This window comes from Zootoca vivipara, chromosome 6, assembly GCF_963506605.1.
Source record: "Zootoca vivipara chromosome 6, rZooViv1.1, whole genome shotgun sequence".
NCBI lineage: Eukaryota > Metazoa > Chordata > Lepidosauria > Squamata > Lacertidae > Zootoca > Zootoca vivipara.
Window position 1 is genome coordinate 49,893,378 of NC_083281.1, and position 24,221 is coordinate 49,917,598.

Here is a 24,221-nt window from a genome sequence, read left to right on the forward strand (position 1 = left end):
GAAAAAGTATTCTTCATGAAATTAAATATCAATATGTATTCAAGCTTTGAGAACCACTGAAGAAGCCCGGAAACTATTGTGGGAGTGTGCTATCTGCAAACCCCAGCCAAAGGGGGTGAATAGCGGCCTCCTAAGTAACAGGACTGCCAGGGCAAAACAGGATCAAAATGCCGGCACCCTGTCTACATCTTCATCTACATTTTCAATAACATCTGTCTACAACTCTACCAGCATCTCTCGGTATTGTGAATAACATCAAACTTACCTCTGTTGGTATCCTTATGAACTGATCCAAAGGAAATCAAAAGACTGAGTTAAATATTATAAAACATATTAGAACTGGACATTTAGACTGAGTCAAACATTTGAGAAACTCACTGGAATCAGATAACAACAGTTCATTTCAGATTTGGTAGTTTGCAAGTCTCTGTGGCTTTCGCATAAAGCTTTGTATTTTTCCTAGAAGTTTTGATAAATAACGTATGGTGAATAATGCATAATTAATATAGGGATTATTGTGTGTCGCCCACGTGTTGTATGTTTTATACCACTACTTGTACCAGCAGCACAGGTACATTTCCCCACTAATTCTGCCTGTAGGCTGTAGGATCCCTGGCCCTGATCTTCAAAGATCACCAGCTGCCACCAGTTTCCACGTCCGTGGAGGCAAGTACCTTTATTATTCTCTTTGCACAACATGATTCCCACATATTAAGGTGCTTGGTTGTCCCCAAGAAGAAGACATTAACCAGGAGGAGGCTTCAACTCTAAACGGCAGTCGTGTTGTACGTCATCTGGGGAAATTTCCTCTTCTCCGGCTGTCATGGAAGCACTCTCATCACGCACCTAGAAAAATCCAAAATTCAGAGCTAACTAGAAGGCAAAACCCACTGGAATCTCCTCTTCATCTATTTCAATAATTTGTATACCAATCTTTTCTAATTGGTGCATAGGAGCTTCAATACAATGAAACTAAAAATAATGAAAGAACGAAGAATACAGAAGCAGATGTAATCTGTAGGTATATTTATTTGCATGACTCCTCACTACAGCCATCTTTCCATTTGCTCTTTTGTTTCCACCAGCTGTCTAAGTTTTAACTGCAACCTGCTCGCTGCAGGGGCTTTGCTTCAGGTATCTAAAATACCTGAAAGGCCCCAGGCTGGGGGATGCTGCTTTATATACTGATGGTTCTGTCTGTCTATTTTAAAAAGCATCAGCAACAACAATAACAACAACCAAAAGCCCAGATCAGACCAAAGGTCCATCTAGCCCAGTATCCTGTTCTGACAGAGGCCAATCAGATGCTTATGGGAAGCCTGTAATATCTCTCTGCTGTTGACAGCTACTGACTATGTTAGGTGCTTATCTTTAATTCAAGAGGCCAGAAAAATAGAAAGAAAAGAAATTTAAAAATATCAGGTTGCCATAAGCACATTAAACCACTGGACCATTAGCATAGCTAGAAGGCCTTCTCGGTAGTCACACCCTCCCTGTGGAAAGCTCTCCCTTCAGATGTCAAGGAGATTAAGAACTACATAATTTTTAGAAGACATCTGAAAGTTATGCAGGCAGCCCTGTATGGGGAAATTTTTAATGTTTGATGCTTTATTATGTTTTATATATTCTGTAAGCTGCCAAGAGTGGCTGGGGAAACCCACCTAGATGGGCAGGGTATAAATAATAAAATTAATAATAATAATTAATTAATTAATTAATAATAATAATATTTAATGGGCTGGATCCCAACTTAATTAATTGAACTCAGTTCCTATTGCAACCAATAGGAGTTAATTTAAGACTCAACTAACTTGTCCCAATGATTTCAGTGTGACCTAAGCTCAACTAACTTTGATAGGATCTAAGTCGATGTCGCTCATTCTTCTGTTCCAGTAGACAATATCAGGCTTTTAAAAACTGTAATTCAATTTGTAGAATTTTGCCTTGCTGTAAATGTTTACAATAAGGTGAATCAATTTATTATAACTATCATCTAAACTTTCCTTAACCATTCAAACAAATTTCGAAGTTATCTATTTCCACCATCACCCCAGAATTCTGCTAAGCAAAATTAATCACACAATGTTTTAAGTATTCCGTCAACATTCCCAAGTGGCATGTTGTATGAATATGGAGATTATAGGCTTGGGATCGAACACGTGTTTTCCATAAGAGTCCCAAAGTTGCTACTGTTTGTTCAGGAGGCCTGGTGCATCACTTATGCCTGTAAACCAAAAATAGGGAATGCAGGGGCCGAATGTGGCCCTTCAGGCATCTATACCAGACCCTTAGGTTTGTTTCAGGAAGTGCAAATGAGTGCAGTTTTGCATTAAACTGAATTTCTTCCCTATCCCTAGCATGAGTTCAGCTGAACATCCAAATGGCCAAGGTGATCTGCTAGATAAACAGATAGGTAGTCTCTATTGTTAGAAACCAAGCTGCATTAAAAAGGAGTCGCTTTAAGCAAGAGAGCCAGATGGACAAAGAAAGGATTTCTTTCACTCTTACTTTTTCCACCTCCCGGAAAACACGAAGGAAGTTCTGTCTCAAAACGCCCGCCAGTTCCTCCTCACCCCAACCTCTCTTTAACAGCTCCTCGATCAAGGCTGGATATTTGGAAACATCTTCCAGCCCTTCAGGGTACCTGCAAAGAAATTACAATTCACCATATAAGCCACAGTGCCGTTGGGCCAGTAATTGCAGAGAAGGGAGCTGATGTCCTTCTCAGAACAAAGCAAGGGGCAAGCTGCTTTCAGCTAACCTTTGGATGGTTACAGTGGACTTCAAGAGCCCAGCTAGGAAGGCCACATTGAACTCTCGTAGCTTCCTATACTGTATGCTTTTTGCAACCTTCATCAAGCTGGTGCCCTCTTAAGGTTTTGGACTGCAACTCTCAGCATCCTCAGCGAGCACAGCTTGTTCTGATGGGAGTCATAGTCTGGGGAGAGGCACCAGGTTGGCAAAGGCTCCTGTATGGTATATTCTTCTTTTCCCCTCAGAGGAAAACAGCTCTGGAGCCGTCGGCTGCTTCCCGGGAATGGCTCTGCTTCTGCTGTGTGCACTCTAAGGTTACCTCCTCCTACCTGGCCGATCCCTCCTCCCCAGCAACGCCTCCCCAAGCTGGATTGGACGACTAACTGTGTGTGCGGAGACCACCAGTATCCAGCCCAGGAAGGCAGCACCGGCCTCCGAACTCACAAGGCTGCCTCAGGGATCCCAGGGGGCTGTGTGCGACTGCACAAAATGCGCCTCCCCTTCTATGGGGGGAACGGTCATTCCCCTCAGAGGAAAGTCAATTGAGGGAGGCGGGTAGCAAATGTACTTGAGCTTCTCAATATCTCCCAACAATTCAGGTCTGGTAGAATTCCAGGTGAAATGGAAACAACTGCTTCACACCTTGCAGATTAATCCCAAGTGTAAAACACTGTTGTTGTTGTTGCTCCTGTTGCTGTTATTTCCACATTTCTTTTCAAATAAAGCCAAGGCGGTAGACAAAAAAACAAATCACAATGCCAAAAACAGTAATACAGTACCAATTAAATCCTAGCAGAGTGCAGCAAACCAAACAGCCAAGCAATCAGGATGGGGGAAATCCATGAAACCCGCAAGTCCAGCATCTTGTTCCCACAGCGGCTTATGGGATGCCCACAGTTTAACTAACACATTAAGTTGTTAGCAACATATTGATTTACTAGCTTAGTCACTCAGTCTTGCCTACCCCTAATAATGTTTACTAACTTGGTCACTCCATCGTAGTCACCACCAATTCCGATATATTCTGAGCCTATCGTTGTCTTGATGTGGTCAAAATGATCTAAGGGGAGGATGGAAGAGGCAGAAAAGCATGAGTTACATGATTCAGAAAGACTGGCAAATGTGACTAGTGTGGTTTGGGGTTGGTAAGTAATTGGACTGGGAGAAGAGAGTTGAAATCAGAATTCAGCCATGGAGTTCACTGGGCAACATTGGGGTCAGTACTGGGTGTGGTTTTTTGTTTTTTGTTTTAAATTGCTAACAAATGCTCCGAGCCTCCAGCCAGCAAGCGGCGGATTCTTCCTTTAAAAAAAGACCAATCCGGATTAAGTAAGTTAATTGAGTAATGGACGATGCAGCAAAGCTAAGGAAAGCTCAGAAATCTTGTTTTAAAAGGAGCTTTTTTCCAGATGCAGAGTAAGAGAAAAGGGGAAAGTGCTTAAAATCTCTGCAAAGACTGTGATCTCTTAAGGGGAACCCCCCCCCCCCGGTGAACTTGGAGTCGGGTCAAAGGAAGGACCAGCTAGCCGTCTTTATGACGTCACAATGGAAAAGAATGTGTCTGCTTGTATGAGACTGACTGAGAGCTGCAGACAAACAAAAGAGGAAGTCTTTAAAAAAATAGACTCTAAGGCTACTCAGTGTTGAATTTGAGACTGAAAAATAAAGAAAAAAGAGCAAAGAAATAGAGGTTGGATCCAGTTCAGATGGAACTCTATTCTTTGTATACTTGGAAAATTTAAAATAAGGACAATAACAACACCACTTCCTGCTCTGCCACAATTATGGAGGTGGAAAGCATCAACAGGAAGGAAGAGAATGTTCTGGACTGTGAGAAGAATAACACACTGTGGGACTTGATTTTGACAACAATTTTGGAAATGACAGAGGAGATTCGTAATCGTAAAGATGTTCTAACAAGTATGGACGGAAGGACTGAGGAATTAACAGAAAAGAACTTTCAAGTAGATGATCCATATGAACTTAGAGAGGAACAAGATGGAGAAGACGCAGAAGGACTAGGGGATGCACTAGAAGAAGATGTATGCTGTGACTTGACCATGGGGAAAACTTTGGAAATGACAGAGGGCAACCGCAATCCTGAAGGAGGGAAGAAGTTTGCTGACTCTAAAGATCTGATTTTTGAGATTGAAGAGGAAGAAATAACTGTTCCACCGGTGGGAGGGGTGGAACAGGGAAGGGATGAAGAGGAAACCACTGTTTCGCCAGTGGGAGGGGTGGAACAGCGAAGGGACTTGACTCAAAAGCCCCCCCCCCAAAAGGGGAAAAATAAAAAGGTTTTTACCCCAGTGAGAGAGGGGGAGAAGGAAGTAGGAGGGGGGCTGAAAGAGAAGATTGAGGATATAATGTTGGGAATATAGCAGGGGAGAGACAGGGGTGAGCAAAATTTAGAATGTGACAGAACAGGAGTGGGGTGAGGGGGAATTGAGTTGATTTTTATGGGCGGATTAAACACGGTCTGAACATGGAATGTAATAAGGTGCTGGCTGAAATCTCTGGAGACACCGATTCCAAGGAAAGGGGGGAGATCTAGTTTTTAGGGTAGCAAGAAAAAGGGGGAAGAAGATTTTGAAAATTAATTATGAATATTTTTGGGTAAAAGGTTAGAGAATATTGGATATTAAAGGAGAAGTAGGATGGGTAAAAGGTTAAAAAGAAGTTATAAATTGGATGAAAGAAGGTAATTTTAGATTTGGAAACTGCAATAATTAGAGATCGATAAGGAACTCAAGAGGGGGAAATGAGGAAGTCCGAAAGATTTGGATTAGAAATGGGAGAAGATGATAATGTTTTATGCCTTTTTATTTTTAATTTGGGCCTTTTCCCCCTTCTTTTCTTTATCTTTCCTTCTCTTTTTATACACAATGAGTAAGAAGGATTTAAAATAAGGTTATGTAATGTGTGATAAGATGTAATTTTATGTTATCCAGATGAGATTTGGAAATGATAATAGTTAATTATAAATTAGGTCAGAAAGAAAGGGAAGGGAAAATGTTAGAAGTAGTAGAAGGGGATTTACATTTTCTTTTTCTTTTTTGTATTTTGCATTTTTGTATTTCTTCTTTAATTTTTTTCTTTTTTTTGTTTTCCCCCCCTATATGTAAAATTTAATAAAAATTATTTTTTTAAAAAAAATTGCATGGTGGGGCTGTCCATTTTCAATCAAGACTGCAGCATGTGGGGAACGCAGGTATAACCCCTTTGTCCCACTCTGATCCTGACAAAGTTGGTGCATGCACTGCAATCAGCAGCAGAAATTAATCTCTCTTTGGAATTCACGGAAGGGGTTTTTTTGTGCTGCTAATTGCAGCAGTGGCAATTTTTATTTATAAAGGTGTTTGTGCATTCCCCACTCATAAAATATCGGGGAGGTGTACAGCAATGTGATATATATATATAATTTATTTAACAAAACAAAACCAACCCTGAAAAGCAGAACTGAACAATCATCATAATTACTGGCTACTCAATATTTTATTTTATTTTTAAACCTGTATAGGCCAGCTGTTGTAAAAAGGTAAGGAGACACAAGCTCGTATTCCAAATCCCTGCTGGTAGGTAAAAAAGGTAAAGGACCCCGCCTGACAGTTAAGTCCAGTCTCAGAGGACTCTGGGTTGTGGCACTCATCTCACTTTACTGGCTGAGGGAGCCGACGTTTGTCCGCAGTTTTTCCGGGTCATGTGGCCAGCATGACTAAGCAGCTTCTGGTGAAACCAGAGCAGTGCGCGGAAATGCTGTTTACCTTCCCGCCGGAGTGGTACCTATTTATCTGCTTGCACTTTGATGCGCTTTCGAACTGCTAGGTGGGCAGGAGCTGGGACCGAGCAACGGGAGCTCACCCCGTCGCGGGGATTCGAACCGCCGACCCTCCAATTGGCAAGCCCTAGGCTCTGTGCTTTAGACCACAGTGCCACTCGTGCCCCCTGCTGGTAGAGTGTTGTGAAAATGTGAAGAACTGAATTTAAGACTGGAAAATGAGAACTGTGGAGAACTGAAAGTGGCAGATTTGTCCCCCCACTACGCTTGACTCCTGCCCTGGGAGGTACACACCTGCTACGGTCGAAATGCCAACTGCATCATTGTCACAGCCCACTATCTTGGCATGGAAGGTCACCATCACAATTCCGTTGTTTGCTTTCTGCAAGGAGGAAGGCAAAATGAATGGCCAGCCCATTCACCACAATCCAAAGTACGGTAACACTTGCAGTCTGATAGCACTTTCCTAGTGTTCTCAGTTGGATTACCACAATGCACTCCATGTGGGGCCACCCTTTGGGTCATTGTTCTCATTCTTATGTATTAAAGTTATTGGTCACTTTTTTACCAAGGGAACTCAAAGCGACTTACAATATTTAAGCAAACAAACACATACATTGAAAGTGGCATGAAAGGAAAAACAAAGAAATATCTAAAAGACAATCCTATTTTTTTAAAAGGCAAGATTAAAACATTCCATTCACCCAAGGCCACAGATAATTAAGAGCCTGGCTAAAAAGTCTGGCAAAAAACGAAATGTATTTGTCTGGCACCAGGTGAATATTGTCCTCTGGTCAGTTCAGAGGCTGCAGCTGGTGCAGAACACAGTAGCTTGCTTGCTTGCAGGGGCAAACTACTGCCAGCGTGTAATATCTTTCAGGCTTTGCGATGGCTTCCAATCTGCTAAGTTGAAGGTGTTGGTACTAACATATAAGGCCATATACAGCTTGGGACCAGGTTCTGCAAGGGACCACCTTATTCTTTATATACCCAGGAGATCACTGCAGTCTGCACAAAAGTTTCTCCCAGAAGTTGCAAAGATCTCAAAAGCCTACTCTGCAGTAACTCAGAGCAGGGCTTTCAATGTGGTTGCACCTGTTGTTCCAAACAACATTCCTGTAAAACTGTAACAGGCTCCCACTACCGGCACTTTCTGGAAACAACTGAAGACATTCTTGTTCTGACAGGGTTTCCCAATCATATAAATGGGTCTTTGCCATGAGCATCTGTTTTGCTGGGTTTGTTTTGCTTTAAATGTCATCTGCTGGGGTTTTTTAAACTTTTGTTTGTTGTTTCTATTGTACATTGCCTTGAGTTGATTGTTTACAAGGTGATGAATAAACTGATGGAGATGATTCAATGCCTGTGGTGCAGACGTACGCACAATTTGTGCAGAGATTACTCTTTTGTTGCTTTTCTGCAGCACAGCTGCCCCTCTGGAAATGATCACATGCAAAACACAAAATGCCATTATGTGCACGTATCAAATAGTACCATATTTTCACTTGCAGATATGATATTCCACAAATATTTGAATATTCCATGTATATCAATCATCAAACAGCCACAGAGGAGAATAATTTGGGATCAGTTTGGTTTCTCCTCCCTTCTTAAGCAATAGTAAGCCAGGCTTTAAGTTTAAGACATTGACCAGGAAAGGGTCTGTGGCCCTGCAGGAGAGCATCTTCTTTGCATTCAGAAGGTCCCAGGTTCAATCCCCAGCATTTCCAGGCAGGACTGGAAGAGACTTTCTGTCTGAAACCCCGGAGAGCTGCTGTCAGTCAGTGTTGGCAATACTAAACTAGATGGACCATTATAATACAGCTTTATAAGTAGCTCTCCATCTTGCTTTTACCTGGACATCTTTGAATTGGTTCTCTGAGGAAGCACTTTTTAAACTGACTTTGCAGCTGAGAGGAAAAATGTGCCTCTGAGCCCCCTATTATATCCTGCCTTTGCATGGGTTTGGACAAGCATTAAGCTTTAGCTACACCCACCAGGAGCTGCAAAATATGATCAGGGACGTTCCTTGGGTTGTTGCAAATGGAGAAGGCTGAAGAATGGCTGAAAATGACTGGTGCGCGAGAGGCGCGGAGGGCAGCTTCTGCCGTTGCGTCAGATGTGTGAGATAAATCTATTAGCATCCCAAGACGATTCATCTCCTTCACCACTTCCTAGCACAAAAATAAACAAGACGGTTTCATCAGTTTTGCCACTCTGGCCAAAAATAGAGCACAACTCATATTTCACTTTGGCAATGGAAATATATGCATTCTATTTTTCTTGAGCTTTGAAAATCCCTGTGGGGAAGGGAGAGCCAGAAATTGGACATGCATCCTCGAGTCAACAATGTGACATAGCAGCAAAAGAAGCTAATGCTATTCTAGACGGTATCAACAGGTGCCTGGATTAAAAGACGTAATAGAGCCACTCTATTCTGCCTTGATCAGACCCCAGCTAGAGTACTGTGTCCAGTTCTGGGCACCACAGTTTAAGAAGGATATTGTCTGGCAAACTTAAGTGCCTCTGCTGACAATGTTGAATTCCTCCCTATGAGTCTGGGAGTGGGATGGAGATGGAGAACTCCAGAAAATAATTCTCAGCCCCCTCTGCAAACTATAAACCCCCAGGATTCTTTGGGGAAAGACTATTAAATTGGCCTAAAACCCAGACAGGTGATAATAAGCTTTTGTTGCTAAAGAATGCTAGAATGCTTCTTTGGAAGAGAATCAGTAGCGGGCATTGCAAAGGACTTCATCAGTTTACGTACTTTGCCAAAATCAGTCAAGCCATTAGTGTTAGGATAGTCTTGTGATTGCTTTGATGATGTCTCAGCCCTAAAAATGCAGGGAAGGGAAATGATTATTCAAATGGAAAAGAAGTACAAGGAATCATCTAGCCCAGTACTGTTTACACCTGTGTATTTTATATATTTCTTTATAGTGACCTGTATTAAACTCCTTTCTGAACCAGCACAGGTAATCTCGGGCTGGATCTAGACACATTTTAAAAAAAAGTGTTTCAGGAAAACGCGTTCTGTACTTCAAAATGGAAAATCACATTGGCGAAAGACGGGATTCCACAGCGCCATCTGTTGTCACAGTGTTATAACGCATACAGTACAAAACGCTTTTTCTTTACTAATGTAGCTGAGTCCCCAATCTCTTTCTGTTCTGCTTGTGGCTCACTGGTCAACCATCAACCTGTGCAATCTGAACATTTGACGGGTAGGGTGTTGTTTTTTTTAACCACCATTGACCATTACTAGAATCCCACCTCCTTGAAGGGGGGGAAACATTTATTTTCTCACTGCAGGAATACATTACAGTATTTTAAGCAATGTTGGTAAATCCCAAAGAAGGGAACACTTGTTTGTAATTTACCAGGGAGTGTTGCAGTTATGGGTCAGCGTCATGTACCGAACGCCCAGCTTGTAAAACATCCTCAAGGTCGCGAGGCTGCTGTCAATGGAGTGCCCCCCTTCGATGCCAATCAAGCATGCTATCTTTTTGCTGTCAGTTCTGTCAATGCCTGTATTTCGATCAGGAAGACAGAAGTTTACCAGGCACATTAACACAGAATGATCAAAAGAGAGCAATACAGGGAGCTAATAGATACATGGACTGCTCTGTTTGGTATGTATGTATGTATGTATGTATGTATGTATGTATGTATGTATGTAGTTTATGACCATGTAGTCATAGACTAGCTTAACAGTAATTTCAGTTCCAGTGTGGAACAGTAGTTAAAGTGTCGGAATGAGGAGTCCTGAGTTCAAATCCTCTCTTAGCTACAAAGCTCAAAGGGTGAGTGTTTGGAACAATTATGGGGGTAGAATTCTTATCTCCCACCTCTAATTTCCCAAAGCTCTGTTAGTGGAACCAATAGTTTCCTTTTATGTATAAATATGGAGTGTAACTCATGGAGACCTGCGACCAAAACCTTTTATAGTTAGAGACAGTGCAGCATAGTGGTTAGTGCTGGTCTAGGACAGGTGGGGGACTTTCTTATGCCTGAGGGCCACATTGCCTTCTGGGCAGTCTTCCAGGGGCCACATGGACCAGAGCTCAAAGTTCAGAAAGCATCAGAATATAAAAATCAGTATCAAGCGTCACCTTCAGAAGATGTCACCAGTTCCAGTTCATCATAGCTTTCACACATCCGTTTGACAACATCAATCTGCTCCAGAGTGAGGCGCACGACATCTTTCTTCTGAGCGCTGCACAGAACATACACTGACCAAAACTGAAAGAAACATGAAAATAGAGCATGAGTGGGCGGGTGGGTGGAAAGCATAGCTGCCAAGTTTTCCCTTTTCTCACGAGGAAGCCTATTCAGCATAAGGGAATTTCCCTTAAAAAAAGGGATAACTTGGCAGCTATGGTGGAAAGCTGGAGCATGCCTACGGTCCCTTCCAACTCAGTTGTAAGACTGGCATCTGGCCAAGAGAGGGGAGGGCTGCTAAAATGGTCAGACTGATCTGATGGATCTAGCCAGGAGCATTCTTTTGTTAGACAATTTCTGGCAATGTGTTTCTATGGGAACCGAGATAGTTCAAAAAGGCATAGATAGATGATGACTTGTCACCTCACTTCCAGCAGGCAGGAAGGCAGGCTAGGCCTGCAGTGTGAGGCAGCCAGGCAGAGAACTGAGTTTTGGGGCTCTGCAAAACGAACAGCGTTTTGAGGGTGCTGGCTGCCTCTCCAGAGATCTAATGTGGGTTTGGGCTATTTGTTGGAGTATTTAAGCTGTGCATCCCCCACCTGAGGTTAACCTGCCCATTTTAAAACCAGTCAATTATCGCGAAAATGTCAAAAAGCCTGCGTTTCCCAGTGGTGGCTGGTGCCCATTGGGACTCCTAAGGTGGAAGGCAGGAAGGATGAAAGAGGGAGGCAGCCAGTGACAGGCAGAGCCAGCTAATGCTAGTTTTGTCCTCAAGCTCCTGCCTGCAGGATCCTGCAATGGCAACCCTGGGATTAAGGAGGAGGGAACTGATAGGCAGTGCTAACCTAGCCTAGATGGCCACCAAGTGGAGTTGGCTGAGGGCAGACAGAGCTTGATGGGGTAGTGCCCTGTTCTCTCTGATAACAACAGCCTCCACTGCTGCCACTGAATGAAACCAAACTGCTCACTGCTCAGAGAAGTGGTTCCCTTCCACAGGCCTCTTAGCCAGGAGAATGTAAACTTCCTACATTCAAGGACTTGTCTGCTAAGGAGACTTGCTACATCTGTCAGGAGGGTCGTGGGTCATGTTTTACTTGCCCTCTCATCTGTCAGGTCCACAACACTGTTCTACTCGCCCTCTCCTTTGAGGAACTGTCGGGGAAAAGTCCTCCCTTTGTGGAGCTCCAGTCCAACACCATTTTAAGGATAAGGAAGGAAGGGCAGGAGCATTCAAGAGCTTTTGCCCACAGAGGGGAATTGAACTTAGCTCCCAATCAAAAGTGTTGCCGCTGCCACTACTAAAACTCTACATATACTGTGTGTGCAGTCATCTTAGGGGAGGGGAGCGTGGGTGTTTGGGGGCAGGCATTGGCAGCACATGCTGCTGAGGGCCTCCTGATATATGGAGCTGGCCTGGCCACTAACACAAAATCCACCAGAGGGGGCCAGGTTGGCCAACCAACCAACACCCAATCTAGCCTTGGTTTCCACCTCCATCTTTCCCATCATGGCAACAGACATCCAGCCAAAGCTGGAAGTGTACTCATCCCTCCCCCATGCTTGGTCTCTGGTTCACTCTAGTAAGGAACTCAATCCAAGAGTATGGATCTACTTCCACCCTGAAGAGAGCCTACCTGGGCACCCACATGACCAGCCTGGAGCTTCTCAATGTTTGTGGATGTGGTGCTGAGGGTCCTTAAATCAATTTTACTCAGCTGGTTTTTGTAAAACCATCTCAGCTTCAGTGGCAGATCATTGTGCCTGAAAAATAAAAATACCTAGTGGAAGAGTTAAAGGCTATAAAATCCTTTCCGTATTTAAAAAAAATGGCATTCAGACAATGCTAGCAGCACACATAGATCGAAGCTATAAGGATATCCAATTAGAACAACATCTTGGTATCTGCTGATAAAACATAACAGAAAACCCTAGTCCATTGTGTTTTGCACTGTTCATTATAGAAAGTTCCAAAAACACCTGAGCTCATGGGCAGGATCACAACATGTACCAAGCATTGAACAACCTCCCTGACACGCAGGGACCCATCAAGATTTATTCTGGACATAGTTATCTTGAATGGCTTCGTTATTTAAACAATTCTGTTTCCCCCCTGCCAATTTGGCAGGATCCCATTTGGCACTGGTGACATTTCAAAGGCCACTTGCTCTGGAATTAGGATTAACTTCCCTTTAAAACGGTTCTGCCATCACTCTCATCTCCAGGCTGAGATCCAAAAGCCTGCAAACTCTTCTCAGTCCTCGTTTCTTGGCTGTCCTCATTAACCTCTTTCCACCAAAGTAGTTGCCAAAATGATGATTAGACGCAGAAAGAGAATACCCAGATGGACCAGAGTTGCCAAAACTGCCAAGCATGAAACTGTCAATTTCGGATTGCTTGGAGTTTGGGAGGGTTGCAGTCTCTGCATGTCCTCTATGTCTCCTCGTTATTAAATACCCACGACATCATATTATATCAGTATAGTACAGTCTATGAGCAGTATTATAGTTGTAAAGTTTTCCAATCAACATTACCTCCACCTTAGCTGTAAAGGCATTTTTGGTTTAATTCTTTTGCTCATCCTGACACCTCATCCACACTCAGTGCTGTATCTTTCTTATTATGGGTTTTTACTGGGGGGCTTCTCCTTCTTTCTCAGTGGGTAAATCTCCATTGGTTAATCTTGGTGGGGATCAACAAAATGCAGTAAGGAGCACAGTTCATAAAAGGGAACAATTTGTGTGTGAAGAGTTCCAGAAAAGCATTCCAAAAACCAAAAGCTCCAACTCTAGTTCCAAGCGCTAAAGTCTCCCACTAGGGTGATGACTTTTTCATTTTTTTCCTCAAAAATTATTTCCTGTAGCACAAATGGATGAACTTTTGCCTATTAATGACTAAAATGAGGTATATTCCATTGAAATATTTAAAAAAGGTTACGCACAAACCATTTTTTAATTGCCGTTTTACCATTTCATAAAATTCTATTAACAATTATATATATATTTCGTATCAAATTTGGACACAACACCACATTCCACAATGGGGAGTGTTCTTAGCAACATAGGGTATACAAATGTCACACCTGCGCAAGGTAAAAGCCCCTTTTTGGGACCTCAAAACTCAGCCAGCAGACCCTGCCGGACATGCTGGGAAAAGAACCTACAGGAGAGGTAGCAAAACATCGTCCTCTAGCAGCGTCTATACTGTTACTGCAGCTAAAAAAAGCTTCCTTGTGTGTTTGATGACCCTATATAAAGTTGTATATATGTGACTCTAAAGCGTGGGTTCAACTTTATATCTGCTTACAGTGACTTCAAAAATGGTCAAAAAACTGATAAATAAATTTTTTTAAATCATTTTGTGTGTGAGGTTTTTTTTTATATCAAATCTCTTTGAAAGTAAGATTTTATCTAATCTTTAATGAAAGCTCATCAAATTATGATACAGGGAAATGAGGTTGTAAAAAAGTCATCACCCTAGCTCCCACACAGCTGATAGTAATTTAAGTAAATGAACTTTGGAGCCCTTTAAACCACAAAGGCAAGGCAGAAACCCAGCAGGCATAATTCTTTTGGTTTGAGGTCAGCAGAAGGTAAGTTGTGGAGTTAAAATAAACAAGAACAGTTAAAAAATTAAATTTATACTTAAACCACACAGTTACCACTCACATCTCCATATTGGAAATAATCCACCAGCTATTTATTTCAAAGATTTATGTGGTACCTTTTAGGGCAAAACTTTCCCCAAACATCTCACATCAGTTTCTGGTGTTGAACTCCTGTGTTTATCAGACCTGGTACTGGAGTTTGTTTGTTTTTTTTTAAGAGAGCTAAAAATGCAATTGCAGAACCAGCTTATCTAATGTGGAAAGTTAAAGCATACTACTACCGGTAAGTCTTTTGGGTTGTAACTGTTTGGTTAAATTGAAAGCTTTTTGCTTGCAGATTCAGGCCATATTATTGCTTTCTTGCTCAGTGTGGCCTGAGGATTAGTAATTAATTGCCCTCATTCATGCTGTTTTGTTCCCAAGTGGGGGGTGTTAAATAACTGATTCCTGTTATTTTTCCCCTCTTCTCTTTCCATTATGATAAAAGAGGGAAAAGGGGGGGGATGAATAGTAAGAAACTGGAATATAAGCCCCCACTATGAGAAATTAAAGTTGATTAAATAAGGGGAAATTAAGGGGACACTTAATTCACTAATCTGACCCTCAGGCACCCCAAGAAATGGTGTTTTAAGTACTGCGAATAACAATTTTGAAATCTCAACATTGAGATAGTAAAGCTAAATAAGGGTTCTGTAAAATGAGCACCATCATCTAATGGCATAATCATTTTGGTGCAGAATTTGAAAGCTTTCTCTTGGGTACAAAATGAGGTCTTTTTAGTACAGCGTATGATACCTTAGGCTTGCCCATAGGGCCAAAAAATAACACAAAAAGGTGTCTTAAAAAAACACCAAGATCATGGCCACTGGTCCCATCAGCCCCTGACAAATAGAAGGGGAAGAAATGGAGGCAGTGAGAGATTTTACTTTCTTGGGTTCCATGATCACTGCAGATGGTGACAGCAGTCCCACCTGCTTCTTGGGAGAAAAGCAATGATAAACCTAGACATCATCTTAAAAAGCAGAGACATCACCTTGCTGACAAAGGTCCATATAGTTAAAGCTATGGTTTCCCCAGTAGTAATGTATGGAATTGAGAGCTGGACCATAAAGAATTGGCTGATCGCCAAAGAATTGATGCTTTTGAATTATGGTGTTGGAGGAGACTCTTGAGAGTCCCATGGACTGCAGGAAGATCAAACCTATCCATTCTGAAGGAAATTAGCCCTGAGTGCTCACTGGAAGGACAGATCCTGAAGGGGACAAGATGGTTGGATAGTGTTCTCGAAGCTACCAACATGAGTCTGACCAAACTGCGGGAGGCAGTGGAAGACAGGAGTGCCTGGCATGCTCTGGTCCATGAGGTCATGAAGAGTCGGACACGACTAAACAACTAAACAACAGCAACCATGTGTTTTGGACAGGGAGATGAAGAAAGAAATCGGGCCTACCCATCAATTAAGGGGACTTCCACCATGAGGTTGAGAGCCTGCTGTCTTAACGAATCGTCAGCTCCAGCATCCCAAATGCCAGAAAGCAGCAGCAACAGCTCCAGCAGAAGCCATTTCAGCACAATCCTCTTCAGGTCCAAAAACATGTTTGCTGAGTGGCAGAAGCAAGGCAGTTTTAAACTCAGCCGGTAGTTTTATCTTTTACTAGTTTAGCTCTGAAAGGAAGAGGGGAATACCCACCTGAAATCATCCATCAGCCTTGGCCTCTTCCCACACAGAAAGAAAACACATGGTGACCCTGTTCTGAATGAGTACTGGAAATCCCTTCTTGAAAGGCTCTTCTCCACCCACACCCTGGTCATATACTGTACATCTCATAATCTGTCGATATAAAAAGTTACATGGCCTAATAATGTAGGAGGGAAGACTCTGTACCAGAGGTCAGCAACCTTTTTCAGCCGTGGGCTGGTCCACCATCCCTCAGACCATGTGGTGGGCCGGACTATATTTTGAAGGAAAAAAGTGAACCAATTCCTATGCCCCACAAATAACCCAGAGATGCATTTTAAATAAAAGCACACATTCTACTCATGTACCGTAAAAACACCAGACAGGCCCCACAAATAACCCAGAGATGCATTTTAAATAAAAGGGCACATTCTACTCATGTAAAAACATGCTGATTCCCGGACCGTCCGCGGGCTGGATTTAGAAGGCTATTGGGCCACATCCAGCCCACGGGCCTTAGGTTGCCTACCCCTGCTCTGTACCATGTTGGGTACAGTACCTGGGATATGTTGCTGGGTGATTCAGGCTCTGTTTCCCACAAAGCCTTGGGGCTTGTTCACATTTGAGTAAATTCACTTCCCCACATTTCCACCACAGTTTGCTTAAAAAAGAGAGAGGCCCTCATGAAAATTCATCAGCATTTTAGTGCAAATATCCACGTGTTTATAAGCAATGTTGACAAATATATGCATTTTTGCAAAGCAGTTTACCCTAACATAGTGCATTTGGGTGTGTTATTTCTATGCTTTTTATGCACGAATTACCCTAGCATATGCATTTTTGCACACATTACTTGGCCAGAGAAATGTGAATTTTGAAGGACTGGTGTTTCTTGGTTCACATACCAGAAAGTGCAAATTAGGAAGATTTGCCTTTCTTTCCCCATCCCTCAGGAGATCTAGTTTGTGTTACAAAGAGGAAAGGAAGAAAAAGTAAAGACAGTGAGGCTGTCCAGATTTTCAAAGGAGATGAGGAAAATTCACTTAAGGCTGCTAACTAAATAAGTTTCAGCATTTATAGAATTGTGGAATATCATGCAACTGGGGTGGTTAATTTGTGATGCTCCACAACTTTGTTTGTTTGCTTGTTTGCTTGTTTGTTTACATAGAAATTTATATCCCACTTTTCACCATGTTGGTCACAAAGCAGCATACAATAATAAAAGAAACAATATACAAAATTTAAAACATAAATTAAACCTCCAGAATTTAAAATCTTAAAAATAAAAGTTTTTAAAATGTAAAATATCTGGGAAGCTTATTTCTGCGTAAAGAGGCCTCCTGAAATACAGCAGTTTTGACTGGGCACCTGAAACTCAGTTGGGATGGCATCTGTATAACCTCTTGTGGGTGAGAGTTCCACAGAGTTTGGTTTTCCCTGGCTGGAATGTGTCCTTGGAGTCTGATAATGCCTCCTGGATGGAGGATAGCGATGGCTGAGTTGGTGAGTAACCTATTATACAAATGTAAGTTTTGCATTTGTTTCTCCACCTAATTTTGCCTCTGGCCCCACCCACTCCAGCACGTGGCCCAAGGAACGTTGCTCAGAAGGAAACACAGCCCTCCCCTTGGGCTGAAAAATGTTCCCCAGCCCTGTCACGACAGTTAAGCAAATAGAACAAAAGATCCTCACTCAGTTCCAAGAATTCTTTTCTTTCTTTCTTCTGATCATGAGAAAAACTAAAGAGGGTTTTCAACACTTCCTTGCTCCTTAACCAGAAATGAAGTTCTCTGAAACTTAAAACACACACAGCTGGGCTCTTGTGAGCTGCATATGTTTCAGCTAAGTTGTTTTCTTCTAGCATCACTTCAAAGAATAACATGACCCATATGTAAGATATACAAAAACCTTTTGAACAACTCAGACTGAACAGTTCTGCCAGATGGAAGGAATGGAACAGGAGGAAGCTGGGGGCACCCTGTTTTGCAGTGACTTTAAAAGCTATTCACTTTGATTTCTGGACCTGAAGATGGACATCATCTTCCAGGCGGCAGGGGAGGGGGGGAGACGGGGACTTTATGTTCCTGAAAGTGAAGGTATAAGCCACCCCTGCCCCTGGTCAATGCCACTTGTAGCTCGCTTTTAGAACAGAAGCAAATGCAAGCAGTTGAAGCATTGGCAATACAAATCTCCATTGCATTTCCGCAAACTCCTTCAGAAGCGTGACTTCCCTTCGTGAGCAAATGCAGTTTCTTCCATTTCCATTTCCCTATTTCGCTTCCCCCAAAGTACAAGCCCAGAGACTGCTTTTTGCATTTTAAGAGGCACCCTGCTTCATTCCAATATATTTTAAAGTTCTCACATTGTCTGGAACTTGAAAATGATATACGCAATGACTACATTCATAAACGAAAACTAAGAGGTTTAGATTACTTCTGTGTGATCTGTTGAGAACTGTCCATATTGTTTGCTTTATCATAAAGGATTGCACTCCATATGTTTACCATTTGCCACTCACATATACAGTACTGAAAGTCCGTAAATGAAGACAGATAGGACAGAAAGATAGATAGATAGATAGATAGATAGATAGATAGATAGATAGATAGATGATAGATAGATAGATAGATAGATAGATAGATAGATAGATACCGTGTTTCTCATATTATAAGGCATGTCTTATATTTATTTTTTCCTCAAAAAAACACACTATGGCTTATTTTCAAGGGATGTCTTATTTTTTTCCTCCTCCTCCTGCCGCAGCCAGCATTGCTGCTGCGCCTATCACTATGTCTTATTTTCGGGGTATGGCTTATATTCCTTGAATGCTTAGAAATCCTGCTATGGCTTATTTTATGGGTATGTCTTAAAATATGAGAAACAGGGTAGATAGACAGATAGATGATAGGTACATGATACATAGATAGATAGATAGATAGATAGATAGATAGATAGAGATGATAGATAGATGAAAGGTAAAGGTAAAGGGACCCCGACCATTAGGTCCATTCGTGACTGACTCTGGGGTTGTGGCGCTCATCTTGCTTTATTGGCCAAGGGAGCTGGCGTACAGCTTCCAGGTAATGTGGCCAGCATGACAAAGCCGCTTCTGGCGAACCAGAGCAGCACACGGAAACACCGTTTACCTTCCCGCTGCAGCAGTACCTATTTATCTATTTGCACTTTGACGTGCTTTCGAACTGCTAGGTTGGCAGGAGCAGGGACTGAGCAACAGGAGCTCACCCCATCCGTCATGGGGATTCGAACCGCCGACCTTTTGATCGGCAAGCCCTAGGCTCTGTGGTTTAACCCACAGCGCCACCTGCGTCCCAAGATAGATGATAGATAGATGCTAAAGCAGCCTCCCTATGGTATGTTCAAATGCATTTTTGAATTCTGAAAAAGGGAGGGAAATGACCATCCAAGTATTATAGGAACCATTGCAAAGTGGTGCCACTCACTCTAATTCAGACAGCCACTTCAGAAAGATAACATGGTTGATGGTATCAAAAGCCACTGAGAAGTTGAGGAGAATTAGCAAAGATACATTTCCCGTTTCTCACCTGACAGAGATACAGGGTGACCAAAGCAATTTCTGTGCCACAACCAAGTCTAAACCACAACTGAAATGTATCCAGAAATTGCCACTAACTGAGTTTAAAATCTGCCACCCTCTGAACAGCTCCACCCAATGACCTTGAAAGAGGTTCTGCTGAAGTGGCTTCTGTTTTCTAGCATTTGAGATACCAGAACTGACCGATTGTTAAGGCAGAGCCGCCTCGACCTCATGACAGGAGTCCCTTTAATGGATTAGTATGCCCAATTTCTTTCTCCCTCCCCAAATGCATTAAGGCACCTTGCCACATTATTGTTTTGGGCACTCTGAGTACATTATCATGTATTAAACGTATTATCATGTAATGCATTAAAAAAAAACCCATCATTTTGAATGCAGAAAAGCCTTTCAAATGCTGTACCCAAATGAGTTATGCAATTAAATTAATATGCTCATTTTGCACAAAGATCCTATTTTTGCTATTTCCACTCTGAAGCCAAATATTGAAGGAGGGAAAGAAGAAGGCAGAATTAAAACGATGTCCTCTAAAGGAAGAATATGATATTATTTTTACCCTTACTTATTTGATTTATAACCAAACCTTCATGGAATTGTCACAAACACATTATTATATAAAGTACTGGATTGGGAATGTGCTATTTAGCAGGGTGCAACTTTTGCTAGGTAGAAGGGGTCACCTGTGCAGATTGCTAATCTCTCCTCTTTTTACCATGCAGAGACGATGATCTATCCGAGAATCTGAAATTGTTCTAACATAACAAGCTGAGCAAAACTGACATAAGGACCCTTGACACCACCCTCACAAATGTTCAGAAGCTCCAGGCTGGCTGTGTTAGTGCTCAGATAAGTGTTGCAGACCATGCATTATGTTCAGTTTGTATTATGTGTATGTTTTTCAAGGTGTGTTTAGCATTTTTTCAGAAAAAGCCACTTACTTTTTCCAGTAAAAACAACCGTGAGAGCCTCTGTCCTGGATTAGAACGCTAGCACATGGCAGGATGGGCTTCTTCAGGAAAAATAAACTGGCCAGCATGTTTGGTTTTTTTAAATATGCTTAGCATAACACGTAATTGCACTCAGGTCTGCATCCTTGAATCGATGTCCTTGTTAGAATGATCAATAAACCCAGCTGGTTTCAGGGTTTGATAAATCACTTGCTTTGGCATGCATACCTTGGACTGTAAAAAGGACTGTTCCATTATGTTCTTTGTAGGATATAAATGCAATATACGGCTGCCAGACTGTGTTAAAAAAGGTATTGAATAGGAAGGAGAACAAAAGTAAATTAGATCTACCGGTAGGAACTGTTAGGACATCCCTTTTCCCCTCACAGAGCTACAATTCCATATATATATAGAGAGAGATTATATATATATATATATATATATATATATATATATATATATATATATATATAAAGATATTATATATATAAAGATTATATATATATAAAGATTATATATAGAGAGATTTATATATATATAAAGATTTTTTTTATATAAAAACAAGCAGTAACATCTATATATACGTACCATATTCAAACATTCATATCAATGAAAAGAAAGAAACATTAGGAATCAAGATAACAGATAAATCTAGTTTAATAACTCACTTTCCGTTTCAATCATGGACTTCCCCGAGCCCCCTTTCTAACGGTTCATTGCATATCATTCTTCGCAGGTTCTACTCGTATTTTCTATCCTTAATTTCAATTACCACATTTTATTTTACGCTTTACCATCCATTATAAAATTCTAATCTAAATTTTAAATATCTTTCCCTTAATTCTTAACCTGCAACATACACAATTGCTTATATTTCTCTTCATATATCAATTCTACAATATTTTTTATAATAGATTCTAAATTTTTTCCATTCCTCTTCCGTCTTCCCCTCTCCCCGGTCGCATAGTCTTCCGGTCAGATCAGCAAGCTCCATATAGTCCAACATTTTCATTTGCCATTCCTATACAGTAGGTGTCTTTGGTGTCTTCCAGTACTTTGCTAACAATATTCTAGCTGCAGTTGTGGCATATAAAAACAAATTCACATCTTTCATAGGTAGTTCTTTTCCCACAATGCCCAATAGAAAGGATTCTGGTTTCTTAATAAACGTGTTTTTCAACACCTTTTTCAATTCATTATAAATCATTTCCCAGAAATCCTTAACCAATGGGCAGGTCCACCACACGTGATAAAATGTTCCTTCGGCGTTTTTACATTTCCAGCACTTATTATCTTGGTTATGGTTGATCTTAGCAAGTTTTACTGGCGTCAAATACCATCTATAAAACATTTTCATCATATTTTCTCTTAAGACCGTACATGCAGTAAATTTCATATTCTTCTTCCATAACCTTTCCCAATCCTCCATCATAATATTGTGCCCCACATCCTTTGCCCAATCTATCATAACTTTCTTTGTCTGCTCATCTTTCAAATGCCACTGTAGCAACAAACTATACATTCTGGAAAGATTCTTTGTGTTTGGATCTAACAACTCCGTCTCCAGCTTGGACTTTTCTGATGAAAAACCATTTTTCTTGTCCATTTTATACAGTTCATTTATCTGGTAGTATTGGAGCCAATCATCTGGATTGCTTTTTAATTGTTCATATGTCTTTAATTTTAACTGGTCTCCTTCCTCCACCAGAATATCCCTGTATTTTGGCCATCTGGTCTCCATATTTAGCTTCTTTTGAGCCTTAGCTTCCAATGGTGAAATCCAAAGGGGGGTTCAGAGCTACAATTCCCAGAGTTCTCCGTGAAGGGAAATTGATTGTTAAACTATTCCGGGAATTGTAGCTCTGAGAAAAGAATAGGGGTCTCTAACTACTTTCAGCACCCTTGACACATCACAGTTCCCAGGATTCCTTGGGGGGAGCCATGACTGCTTAAAGAGGTATCATACTGCTTTACATGCATAGTGTAGATGAGGTCTCAGAGCTGGAGGGAGCTTGTAGACTGTTTTCTAACACTACAAAGAAGTATGCCCATTTTATGGCTTTTCTCTTTCAGTTTCAAAACACAATTTGAAATAATAGAGTGCCACACTGAGAGTTGTCTGTGCAATACTTGAACTGAGACAAAGAGCTGTGTTTAGCCAGGTTGCTATAACTGATGGTGCCATCTGTCTCTGTTGCACTAAGAAGTAGTCTGAAGCAACTGCAGTGGCAGATCTCAGCATCTCCAAAGCCCTGGCCATTTCCAGCCTTTCATTGGCCCTTTCAACAGCCTAACGAACATTCCTGATCCTATTTTGAAGTTTCTGGTGAGTGTGGCAAATCCTTCATGCCAGTGTCCATACTTGTGCTAAGAGAGGATCATAGTAGGGTATGTCTTTCCTCCCAGCTGCAAAACCAGTAAGGGAACTGATTCCTCAAAGGATCAAATGAAAGAGCCCAGGTACAAACAAGATACACAAGGTGTATTTGTACACTGACAAAGCCAGTGTTGATATCATTTGGTCCTGTCCAGTCCCATCCCATGGATGGCAACTGTTGCAGAGGAACCAAACCAGTAACCTGGAATAGTTCTGGACTGATTCTTTGACTGGCATTCTTGGAGGGGGAGGGACAAATAGAAATGCTAATGATGTCTGGGTAGATGAAACAGAAATTTCTTAGGCAACCCTCCCTGTGCTTCTTGTTTTTGTTTCTTTTGCATTCTATTAACAATGTAAGATTGCTAGACCTCTAGCATTTGCTAGATACTCTTCCACTTCCTGTAGTTTCTCAGCTTCGCTCTGCTTGCTGGCATTACCATGGAAACCAGACTGATTGAATGGACACTGCAGCAAGTGCTACCAAGCTACAGCTTAGTCTGTACAGCAATTTAATGTTCAGGGACAATGAAAGCTTGGGGGGCATTAAAATTAGTAATAAGTATGAGAGAGAAAGGGACGCGGGTGGCGCTGTGGGTTAAACCACAGAGCCTAGGGCTTGCCGATCAGAAGGTTGGCGGTTCGAATCCCCACGACAGGGAGAGCTCCCGTTGCTCGGTCCCAGCTCCTGCCAACCTAGCTGTTCGAAAGCGCGCCAAAGTGCAAGTAGATAAATAGGTACCGCTCCGGCGGGAAGATAAACAGCATTTCCGTGCACTGCTCTGGTTCGCCAGAAGCGGCTTAGTCATGCTGGCCACATGACCCGGAAACTGTAAGCCGGCTCCCTTGGCCAGTAAAGCGAGATGAGTGCCGCAACCCCAGAGTCGTCCGTGACTGGACGACTAATGGTGAGGGGTCCCTTTACCTTTATGAGAGAGAAAACCAAGCGACCCCTTATGCCAAATATGCAGAAGCAGCAGAAAAATACACTCTGCAGCAGGGAGGAGTAATTGGAGAAATGAGGGATGGAGCTTCAGCACATCACTGGGCTAGAGTGATATGATCAATGAGAAGGACAGTCCAACTTGCTATCCAAAGGCAGAGAGAGGTAGCCAATATGTGTCCAGAGTTCAGGAGAACCACAGATGTCAAATACAAGGCTTGCAGTACCATGGACAGATCACTGGGTTCAAGGAACTTACTCCCAATTGAGGAATTACATGCACTTCCTCTTCTCCTGCTGCTCCCCACCCTTCCACTCTAGGGCTCAGTCAGAGCAAAGATATGCAGGCTGAGCCCCTACCTGCCCTAAGACTGTCCCACCAGAGTGGTGCATGCCCTGGTT

At 42.0% G+C, this 24,221-nt stretch overlaps 2 protein-coding genes across 3 annotated transcripts in view; one reads left to right on the forward strand and one right to left on the reverse strand.

Moving 5' to 3' along the window:
- The window catches only part of DDX28 (DEAD-box helicase 28), a 59,392-nt gene extending 38,486 nt beyond the window's left edge, over positions 1–20,906 (forward strand). For both annotated transcript variants that reach the window (XM_035119898.2, XM_035119899.2), the window contains one exon: positions 20,272–20,906. The gene's annotated coding sequence lies outside the window, so the exon portion shown is untranslated. The remainder of the gene's footprint in view (positions 1–20,271) is intronic.
- Positions 745–15,896, reverse strand: LOC118086776 (dipeptidase 2-like). The gene is made up of 11 exons (XM_035118768.2): positions 15,751–15,896; positions 12,331–12,457; positions 10,648–10,777; positions 10,327–10,330; positions 9,916–10,053; positions 9,303–9,369; positions 8,530–8,706; positions 6,827–6,914; positions 3,739–3,814; positions 2,509–2,644; positions 745–846 (listed from the first exon to the last, which is right to left on the reverse strand). Exons 1-11 carry the CDS (start codon positions 15,894–15,896, stop codon positions 745–747), a joined length of 1,191 nt encoding a protein of 396 aa, XP_034974659.2.
- Positions 20,907–24,221: the final 3,315 nt, after the last annotated feature.

Coding starts and splice junctions, on each gene's coding strand:
- LOC118086776 (XM_035118768.2), bottom strand. CDS start 15,896: ATGTTTTTGGACCTGAAGAGGATTGTGCTGAAATGGCTTCTGCTGGAG. Junction 3,815..6,826: donor TGGCATTTCGACCGTAGCAG/GTGTGTACCTCC, acceptor TCCTCCCCTTAG/ATCATTTTGACCACATCAAG. Junction 847..2,508: donor TTTTCCGGGAGGTGGAAAAA/GTAAGAGTGAAA, acceptor GGATTTTTCTAG/GTGCGTGATGAGAGTGCTTC.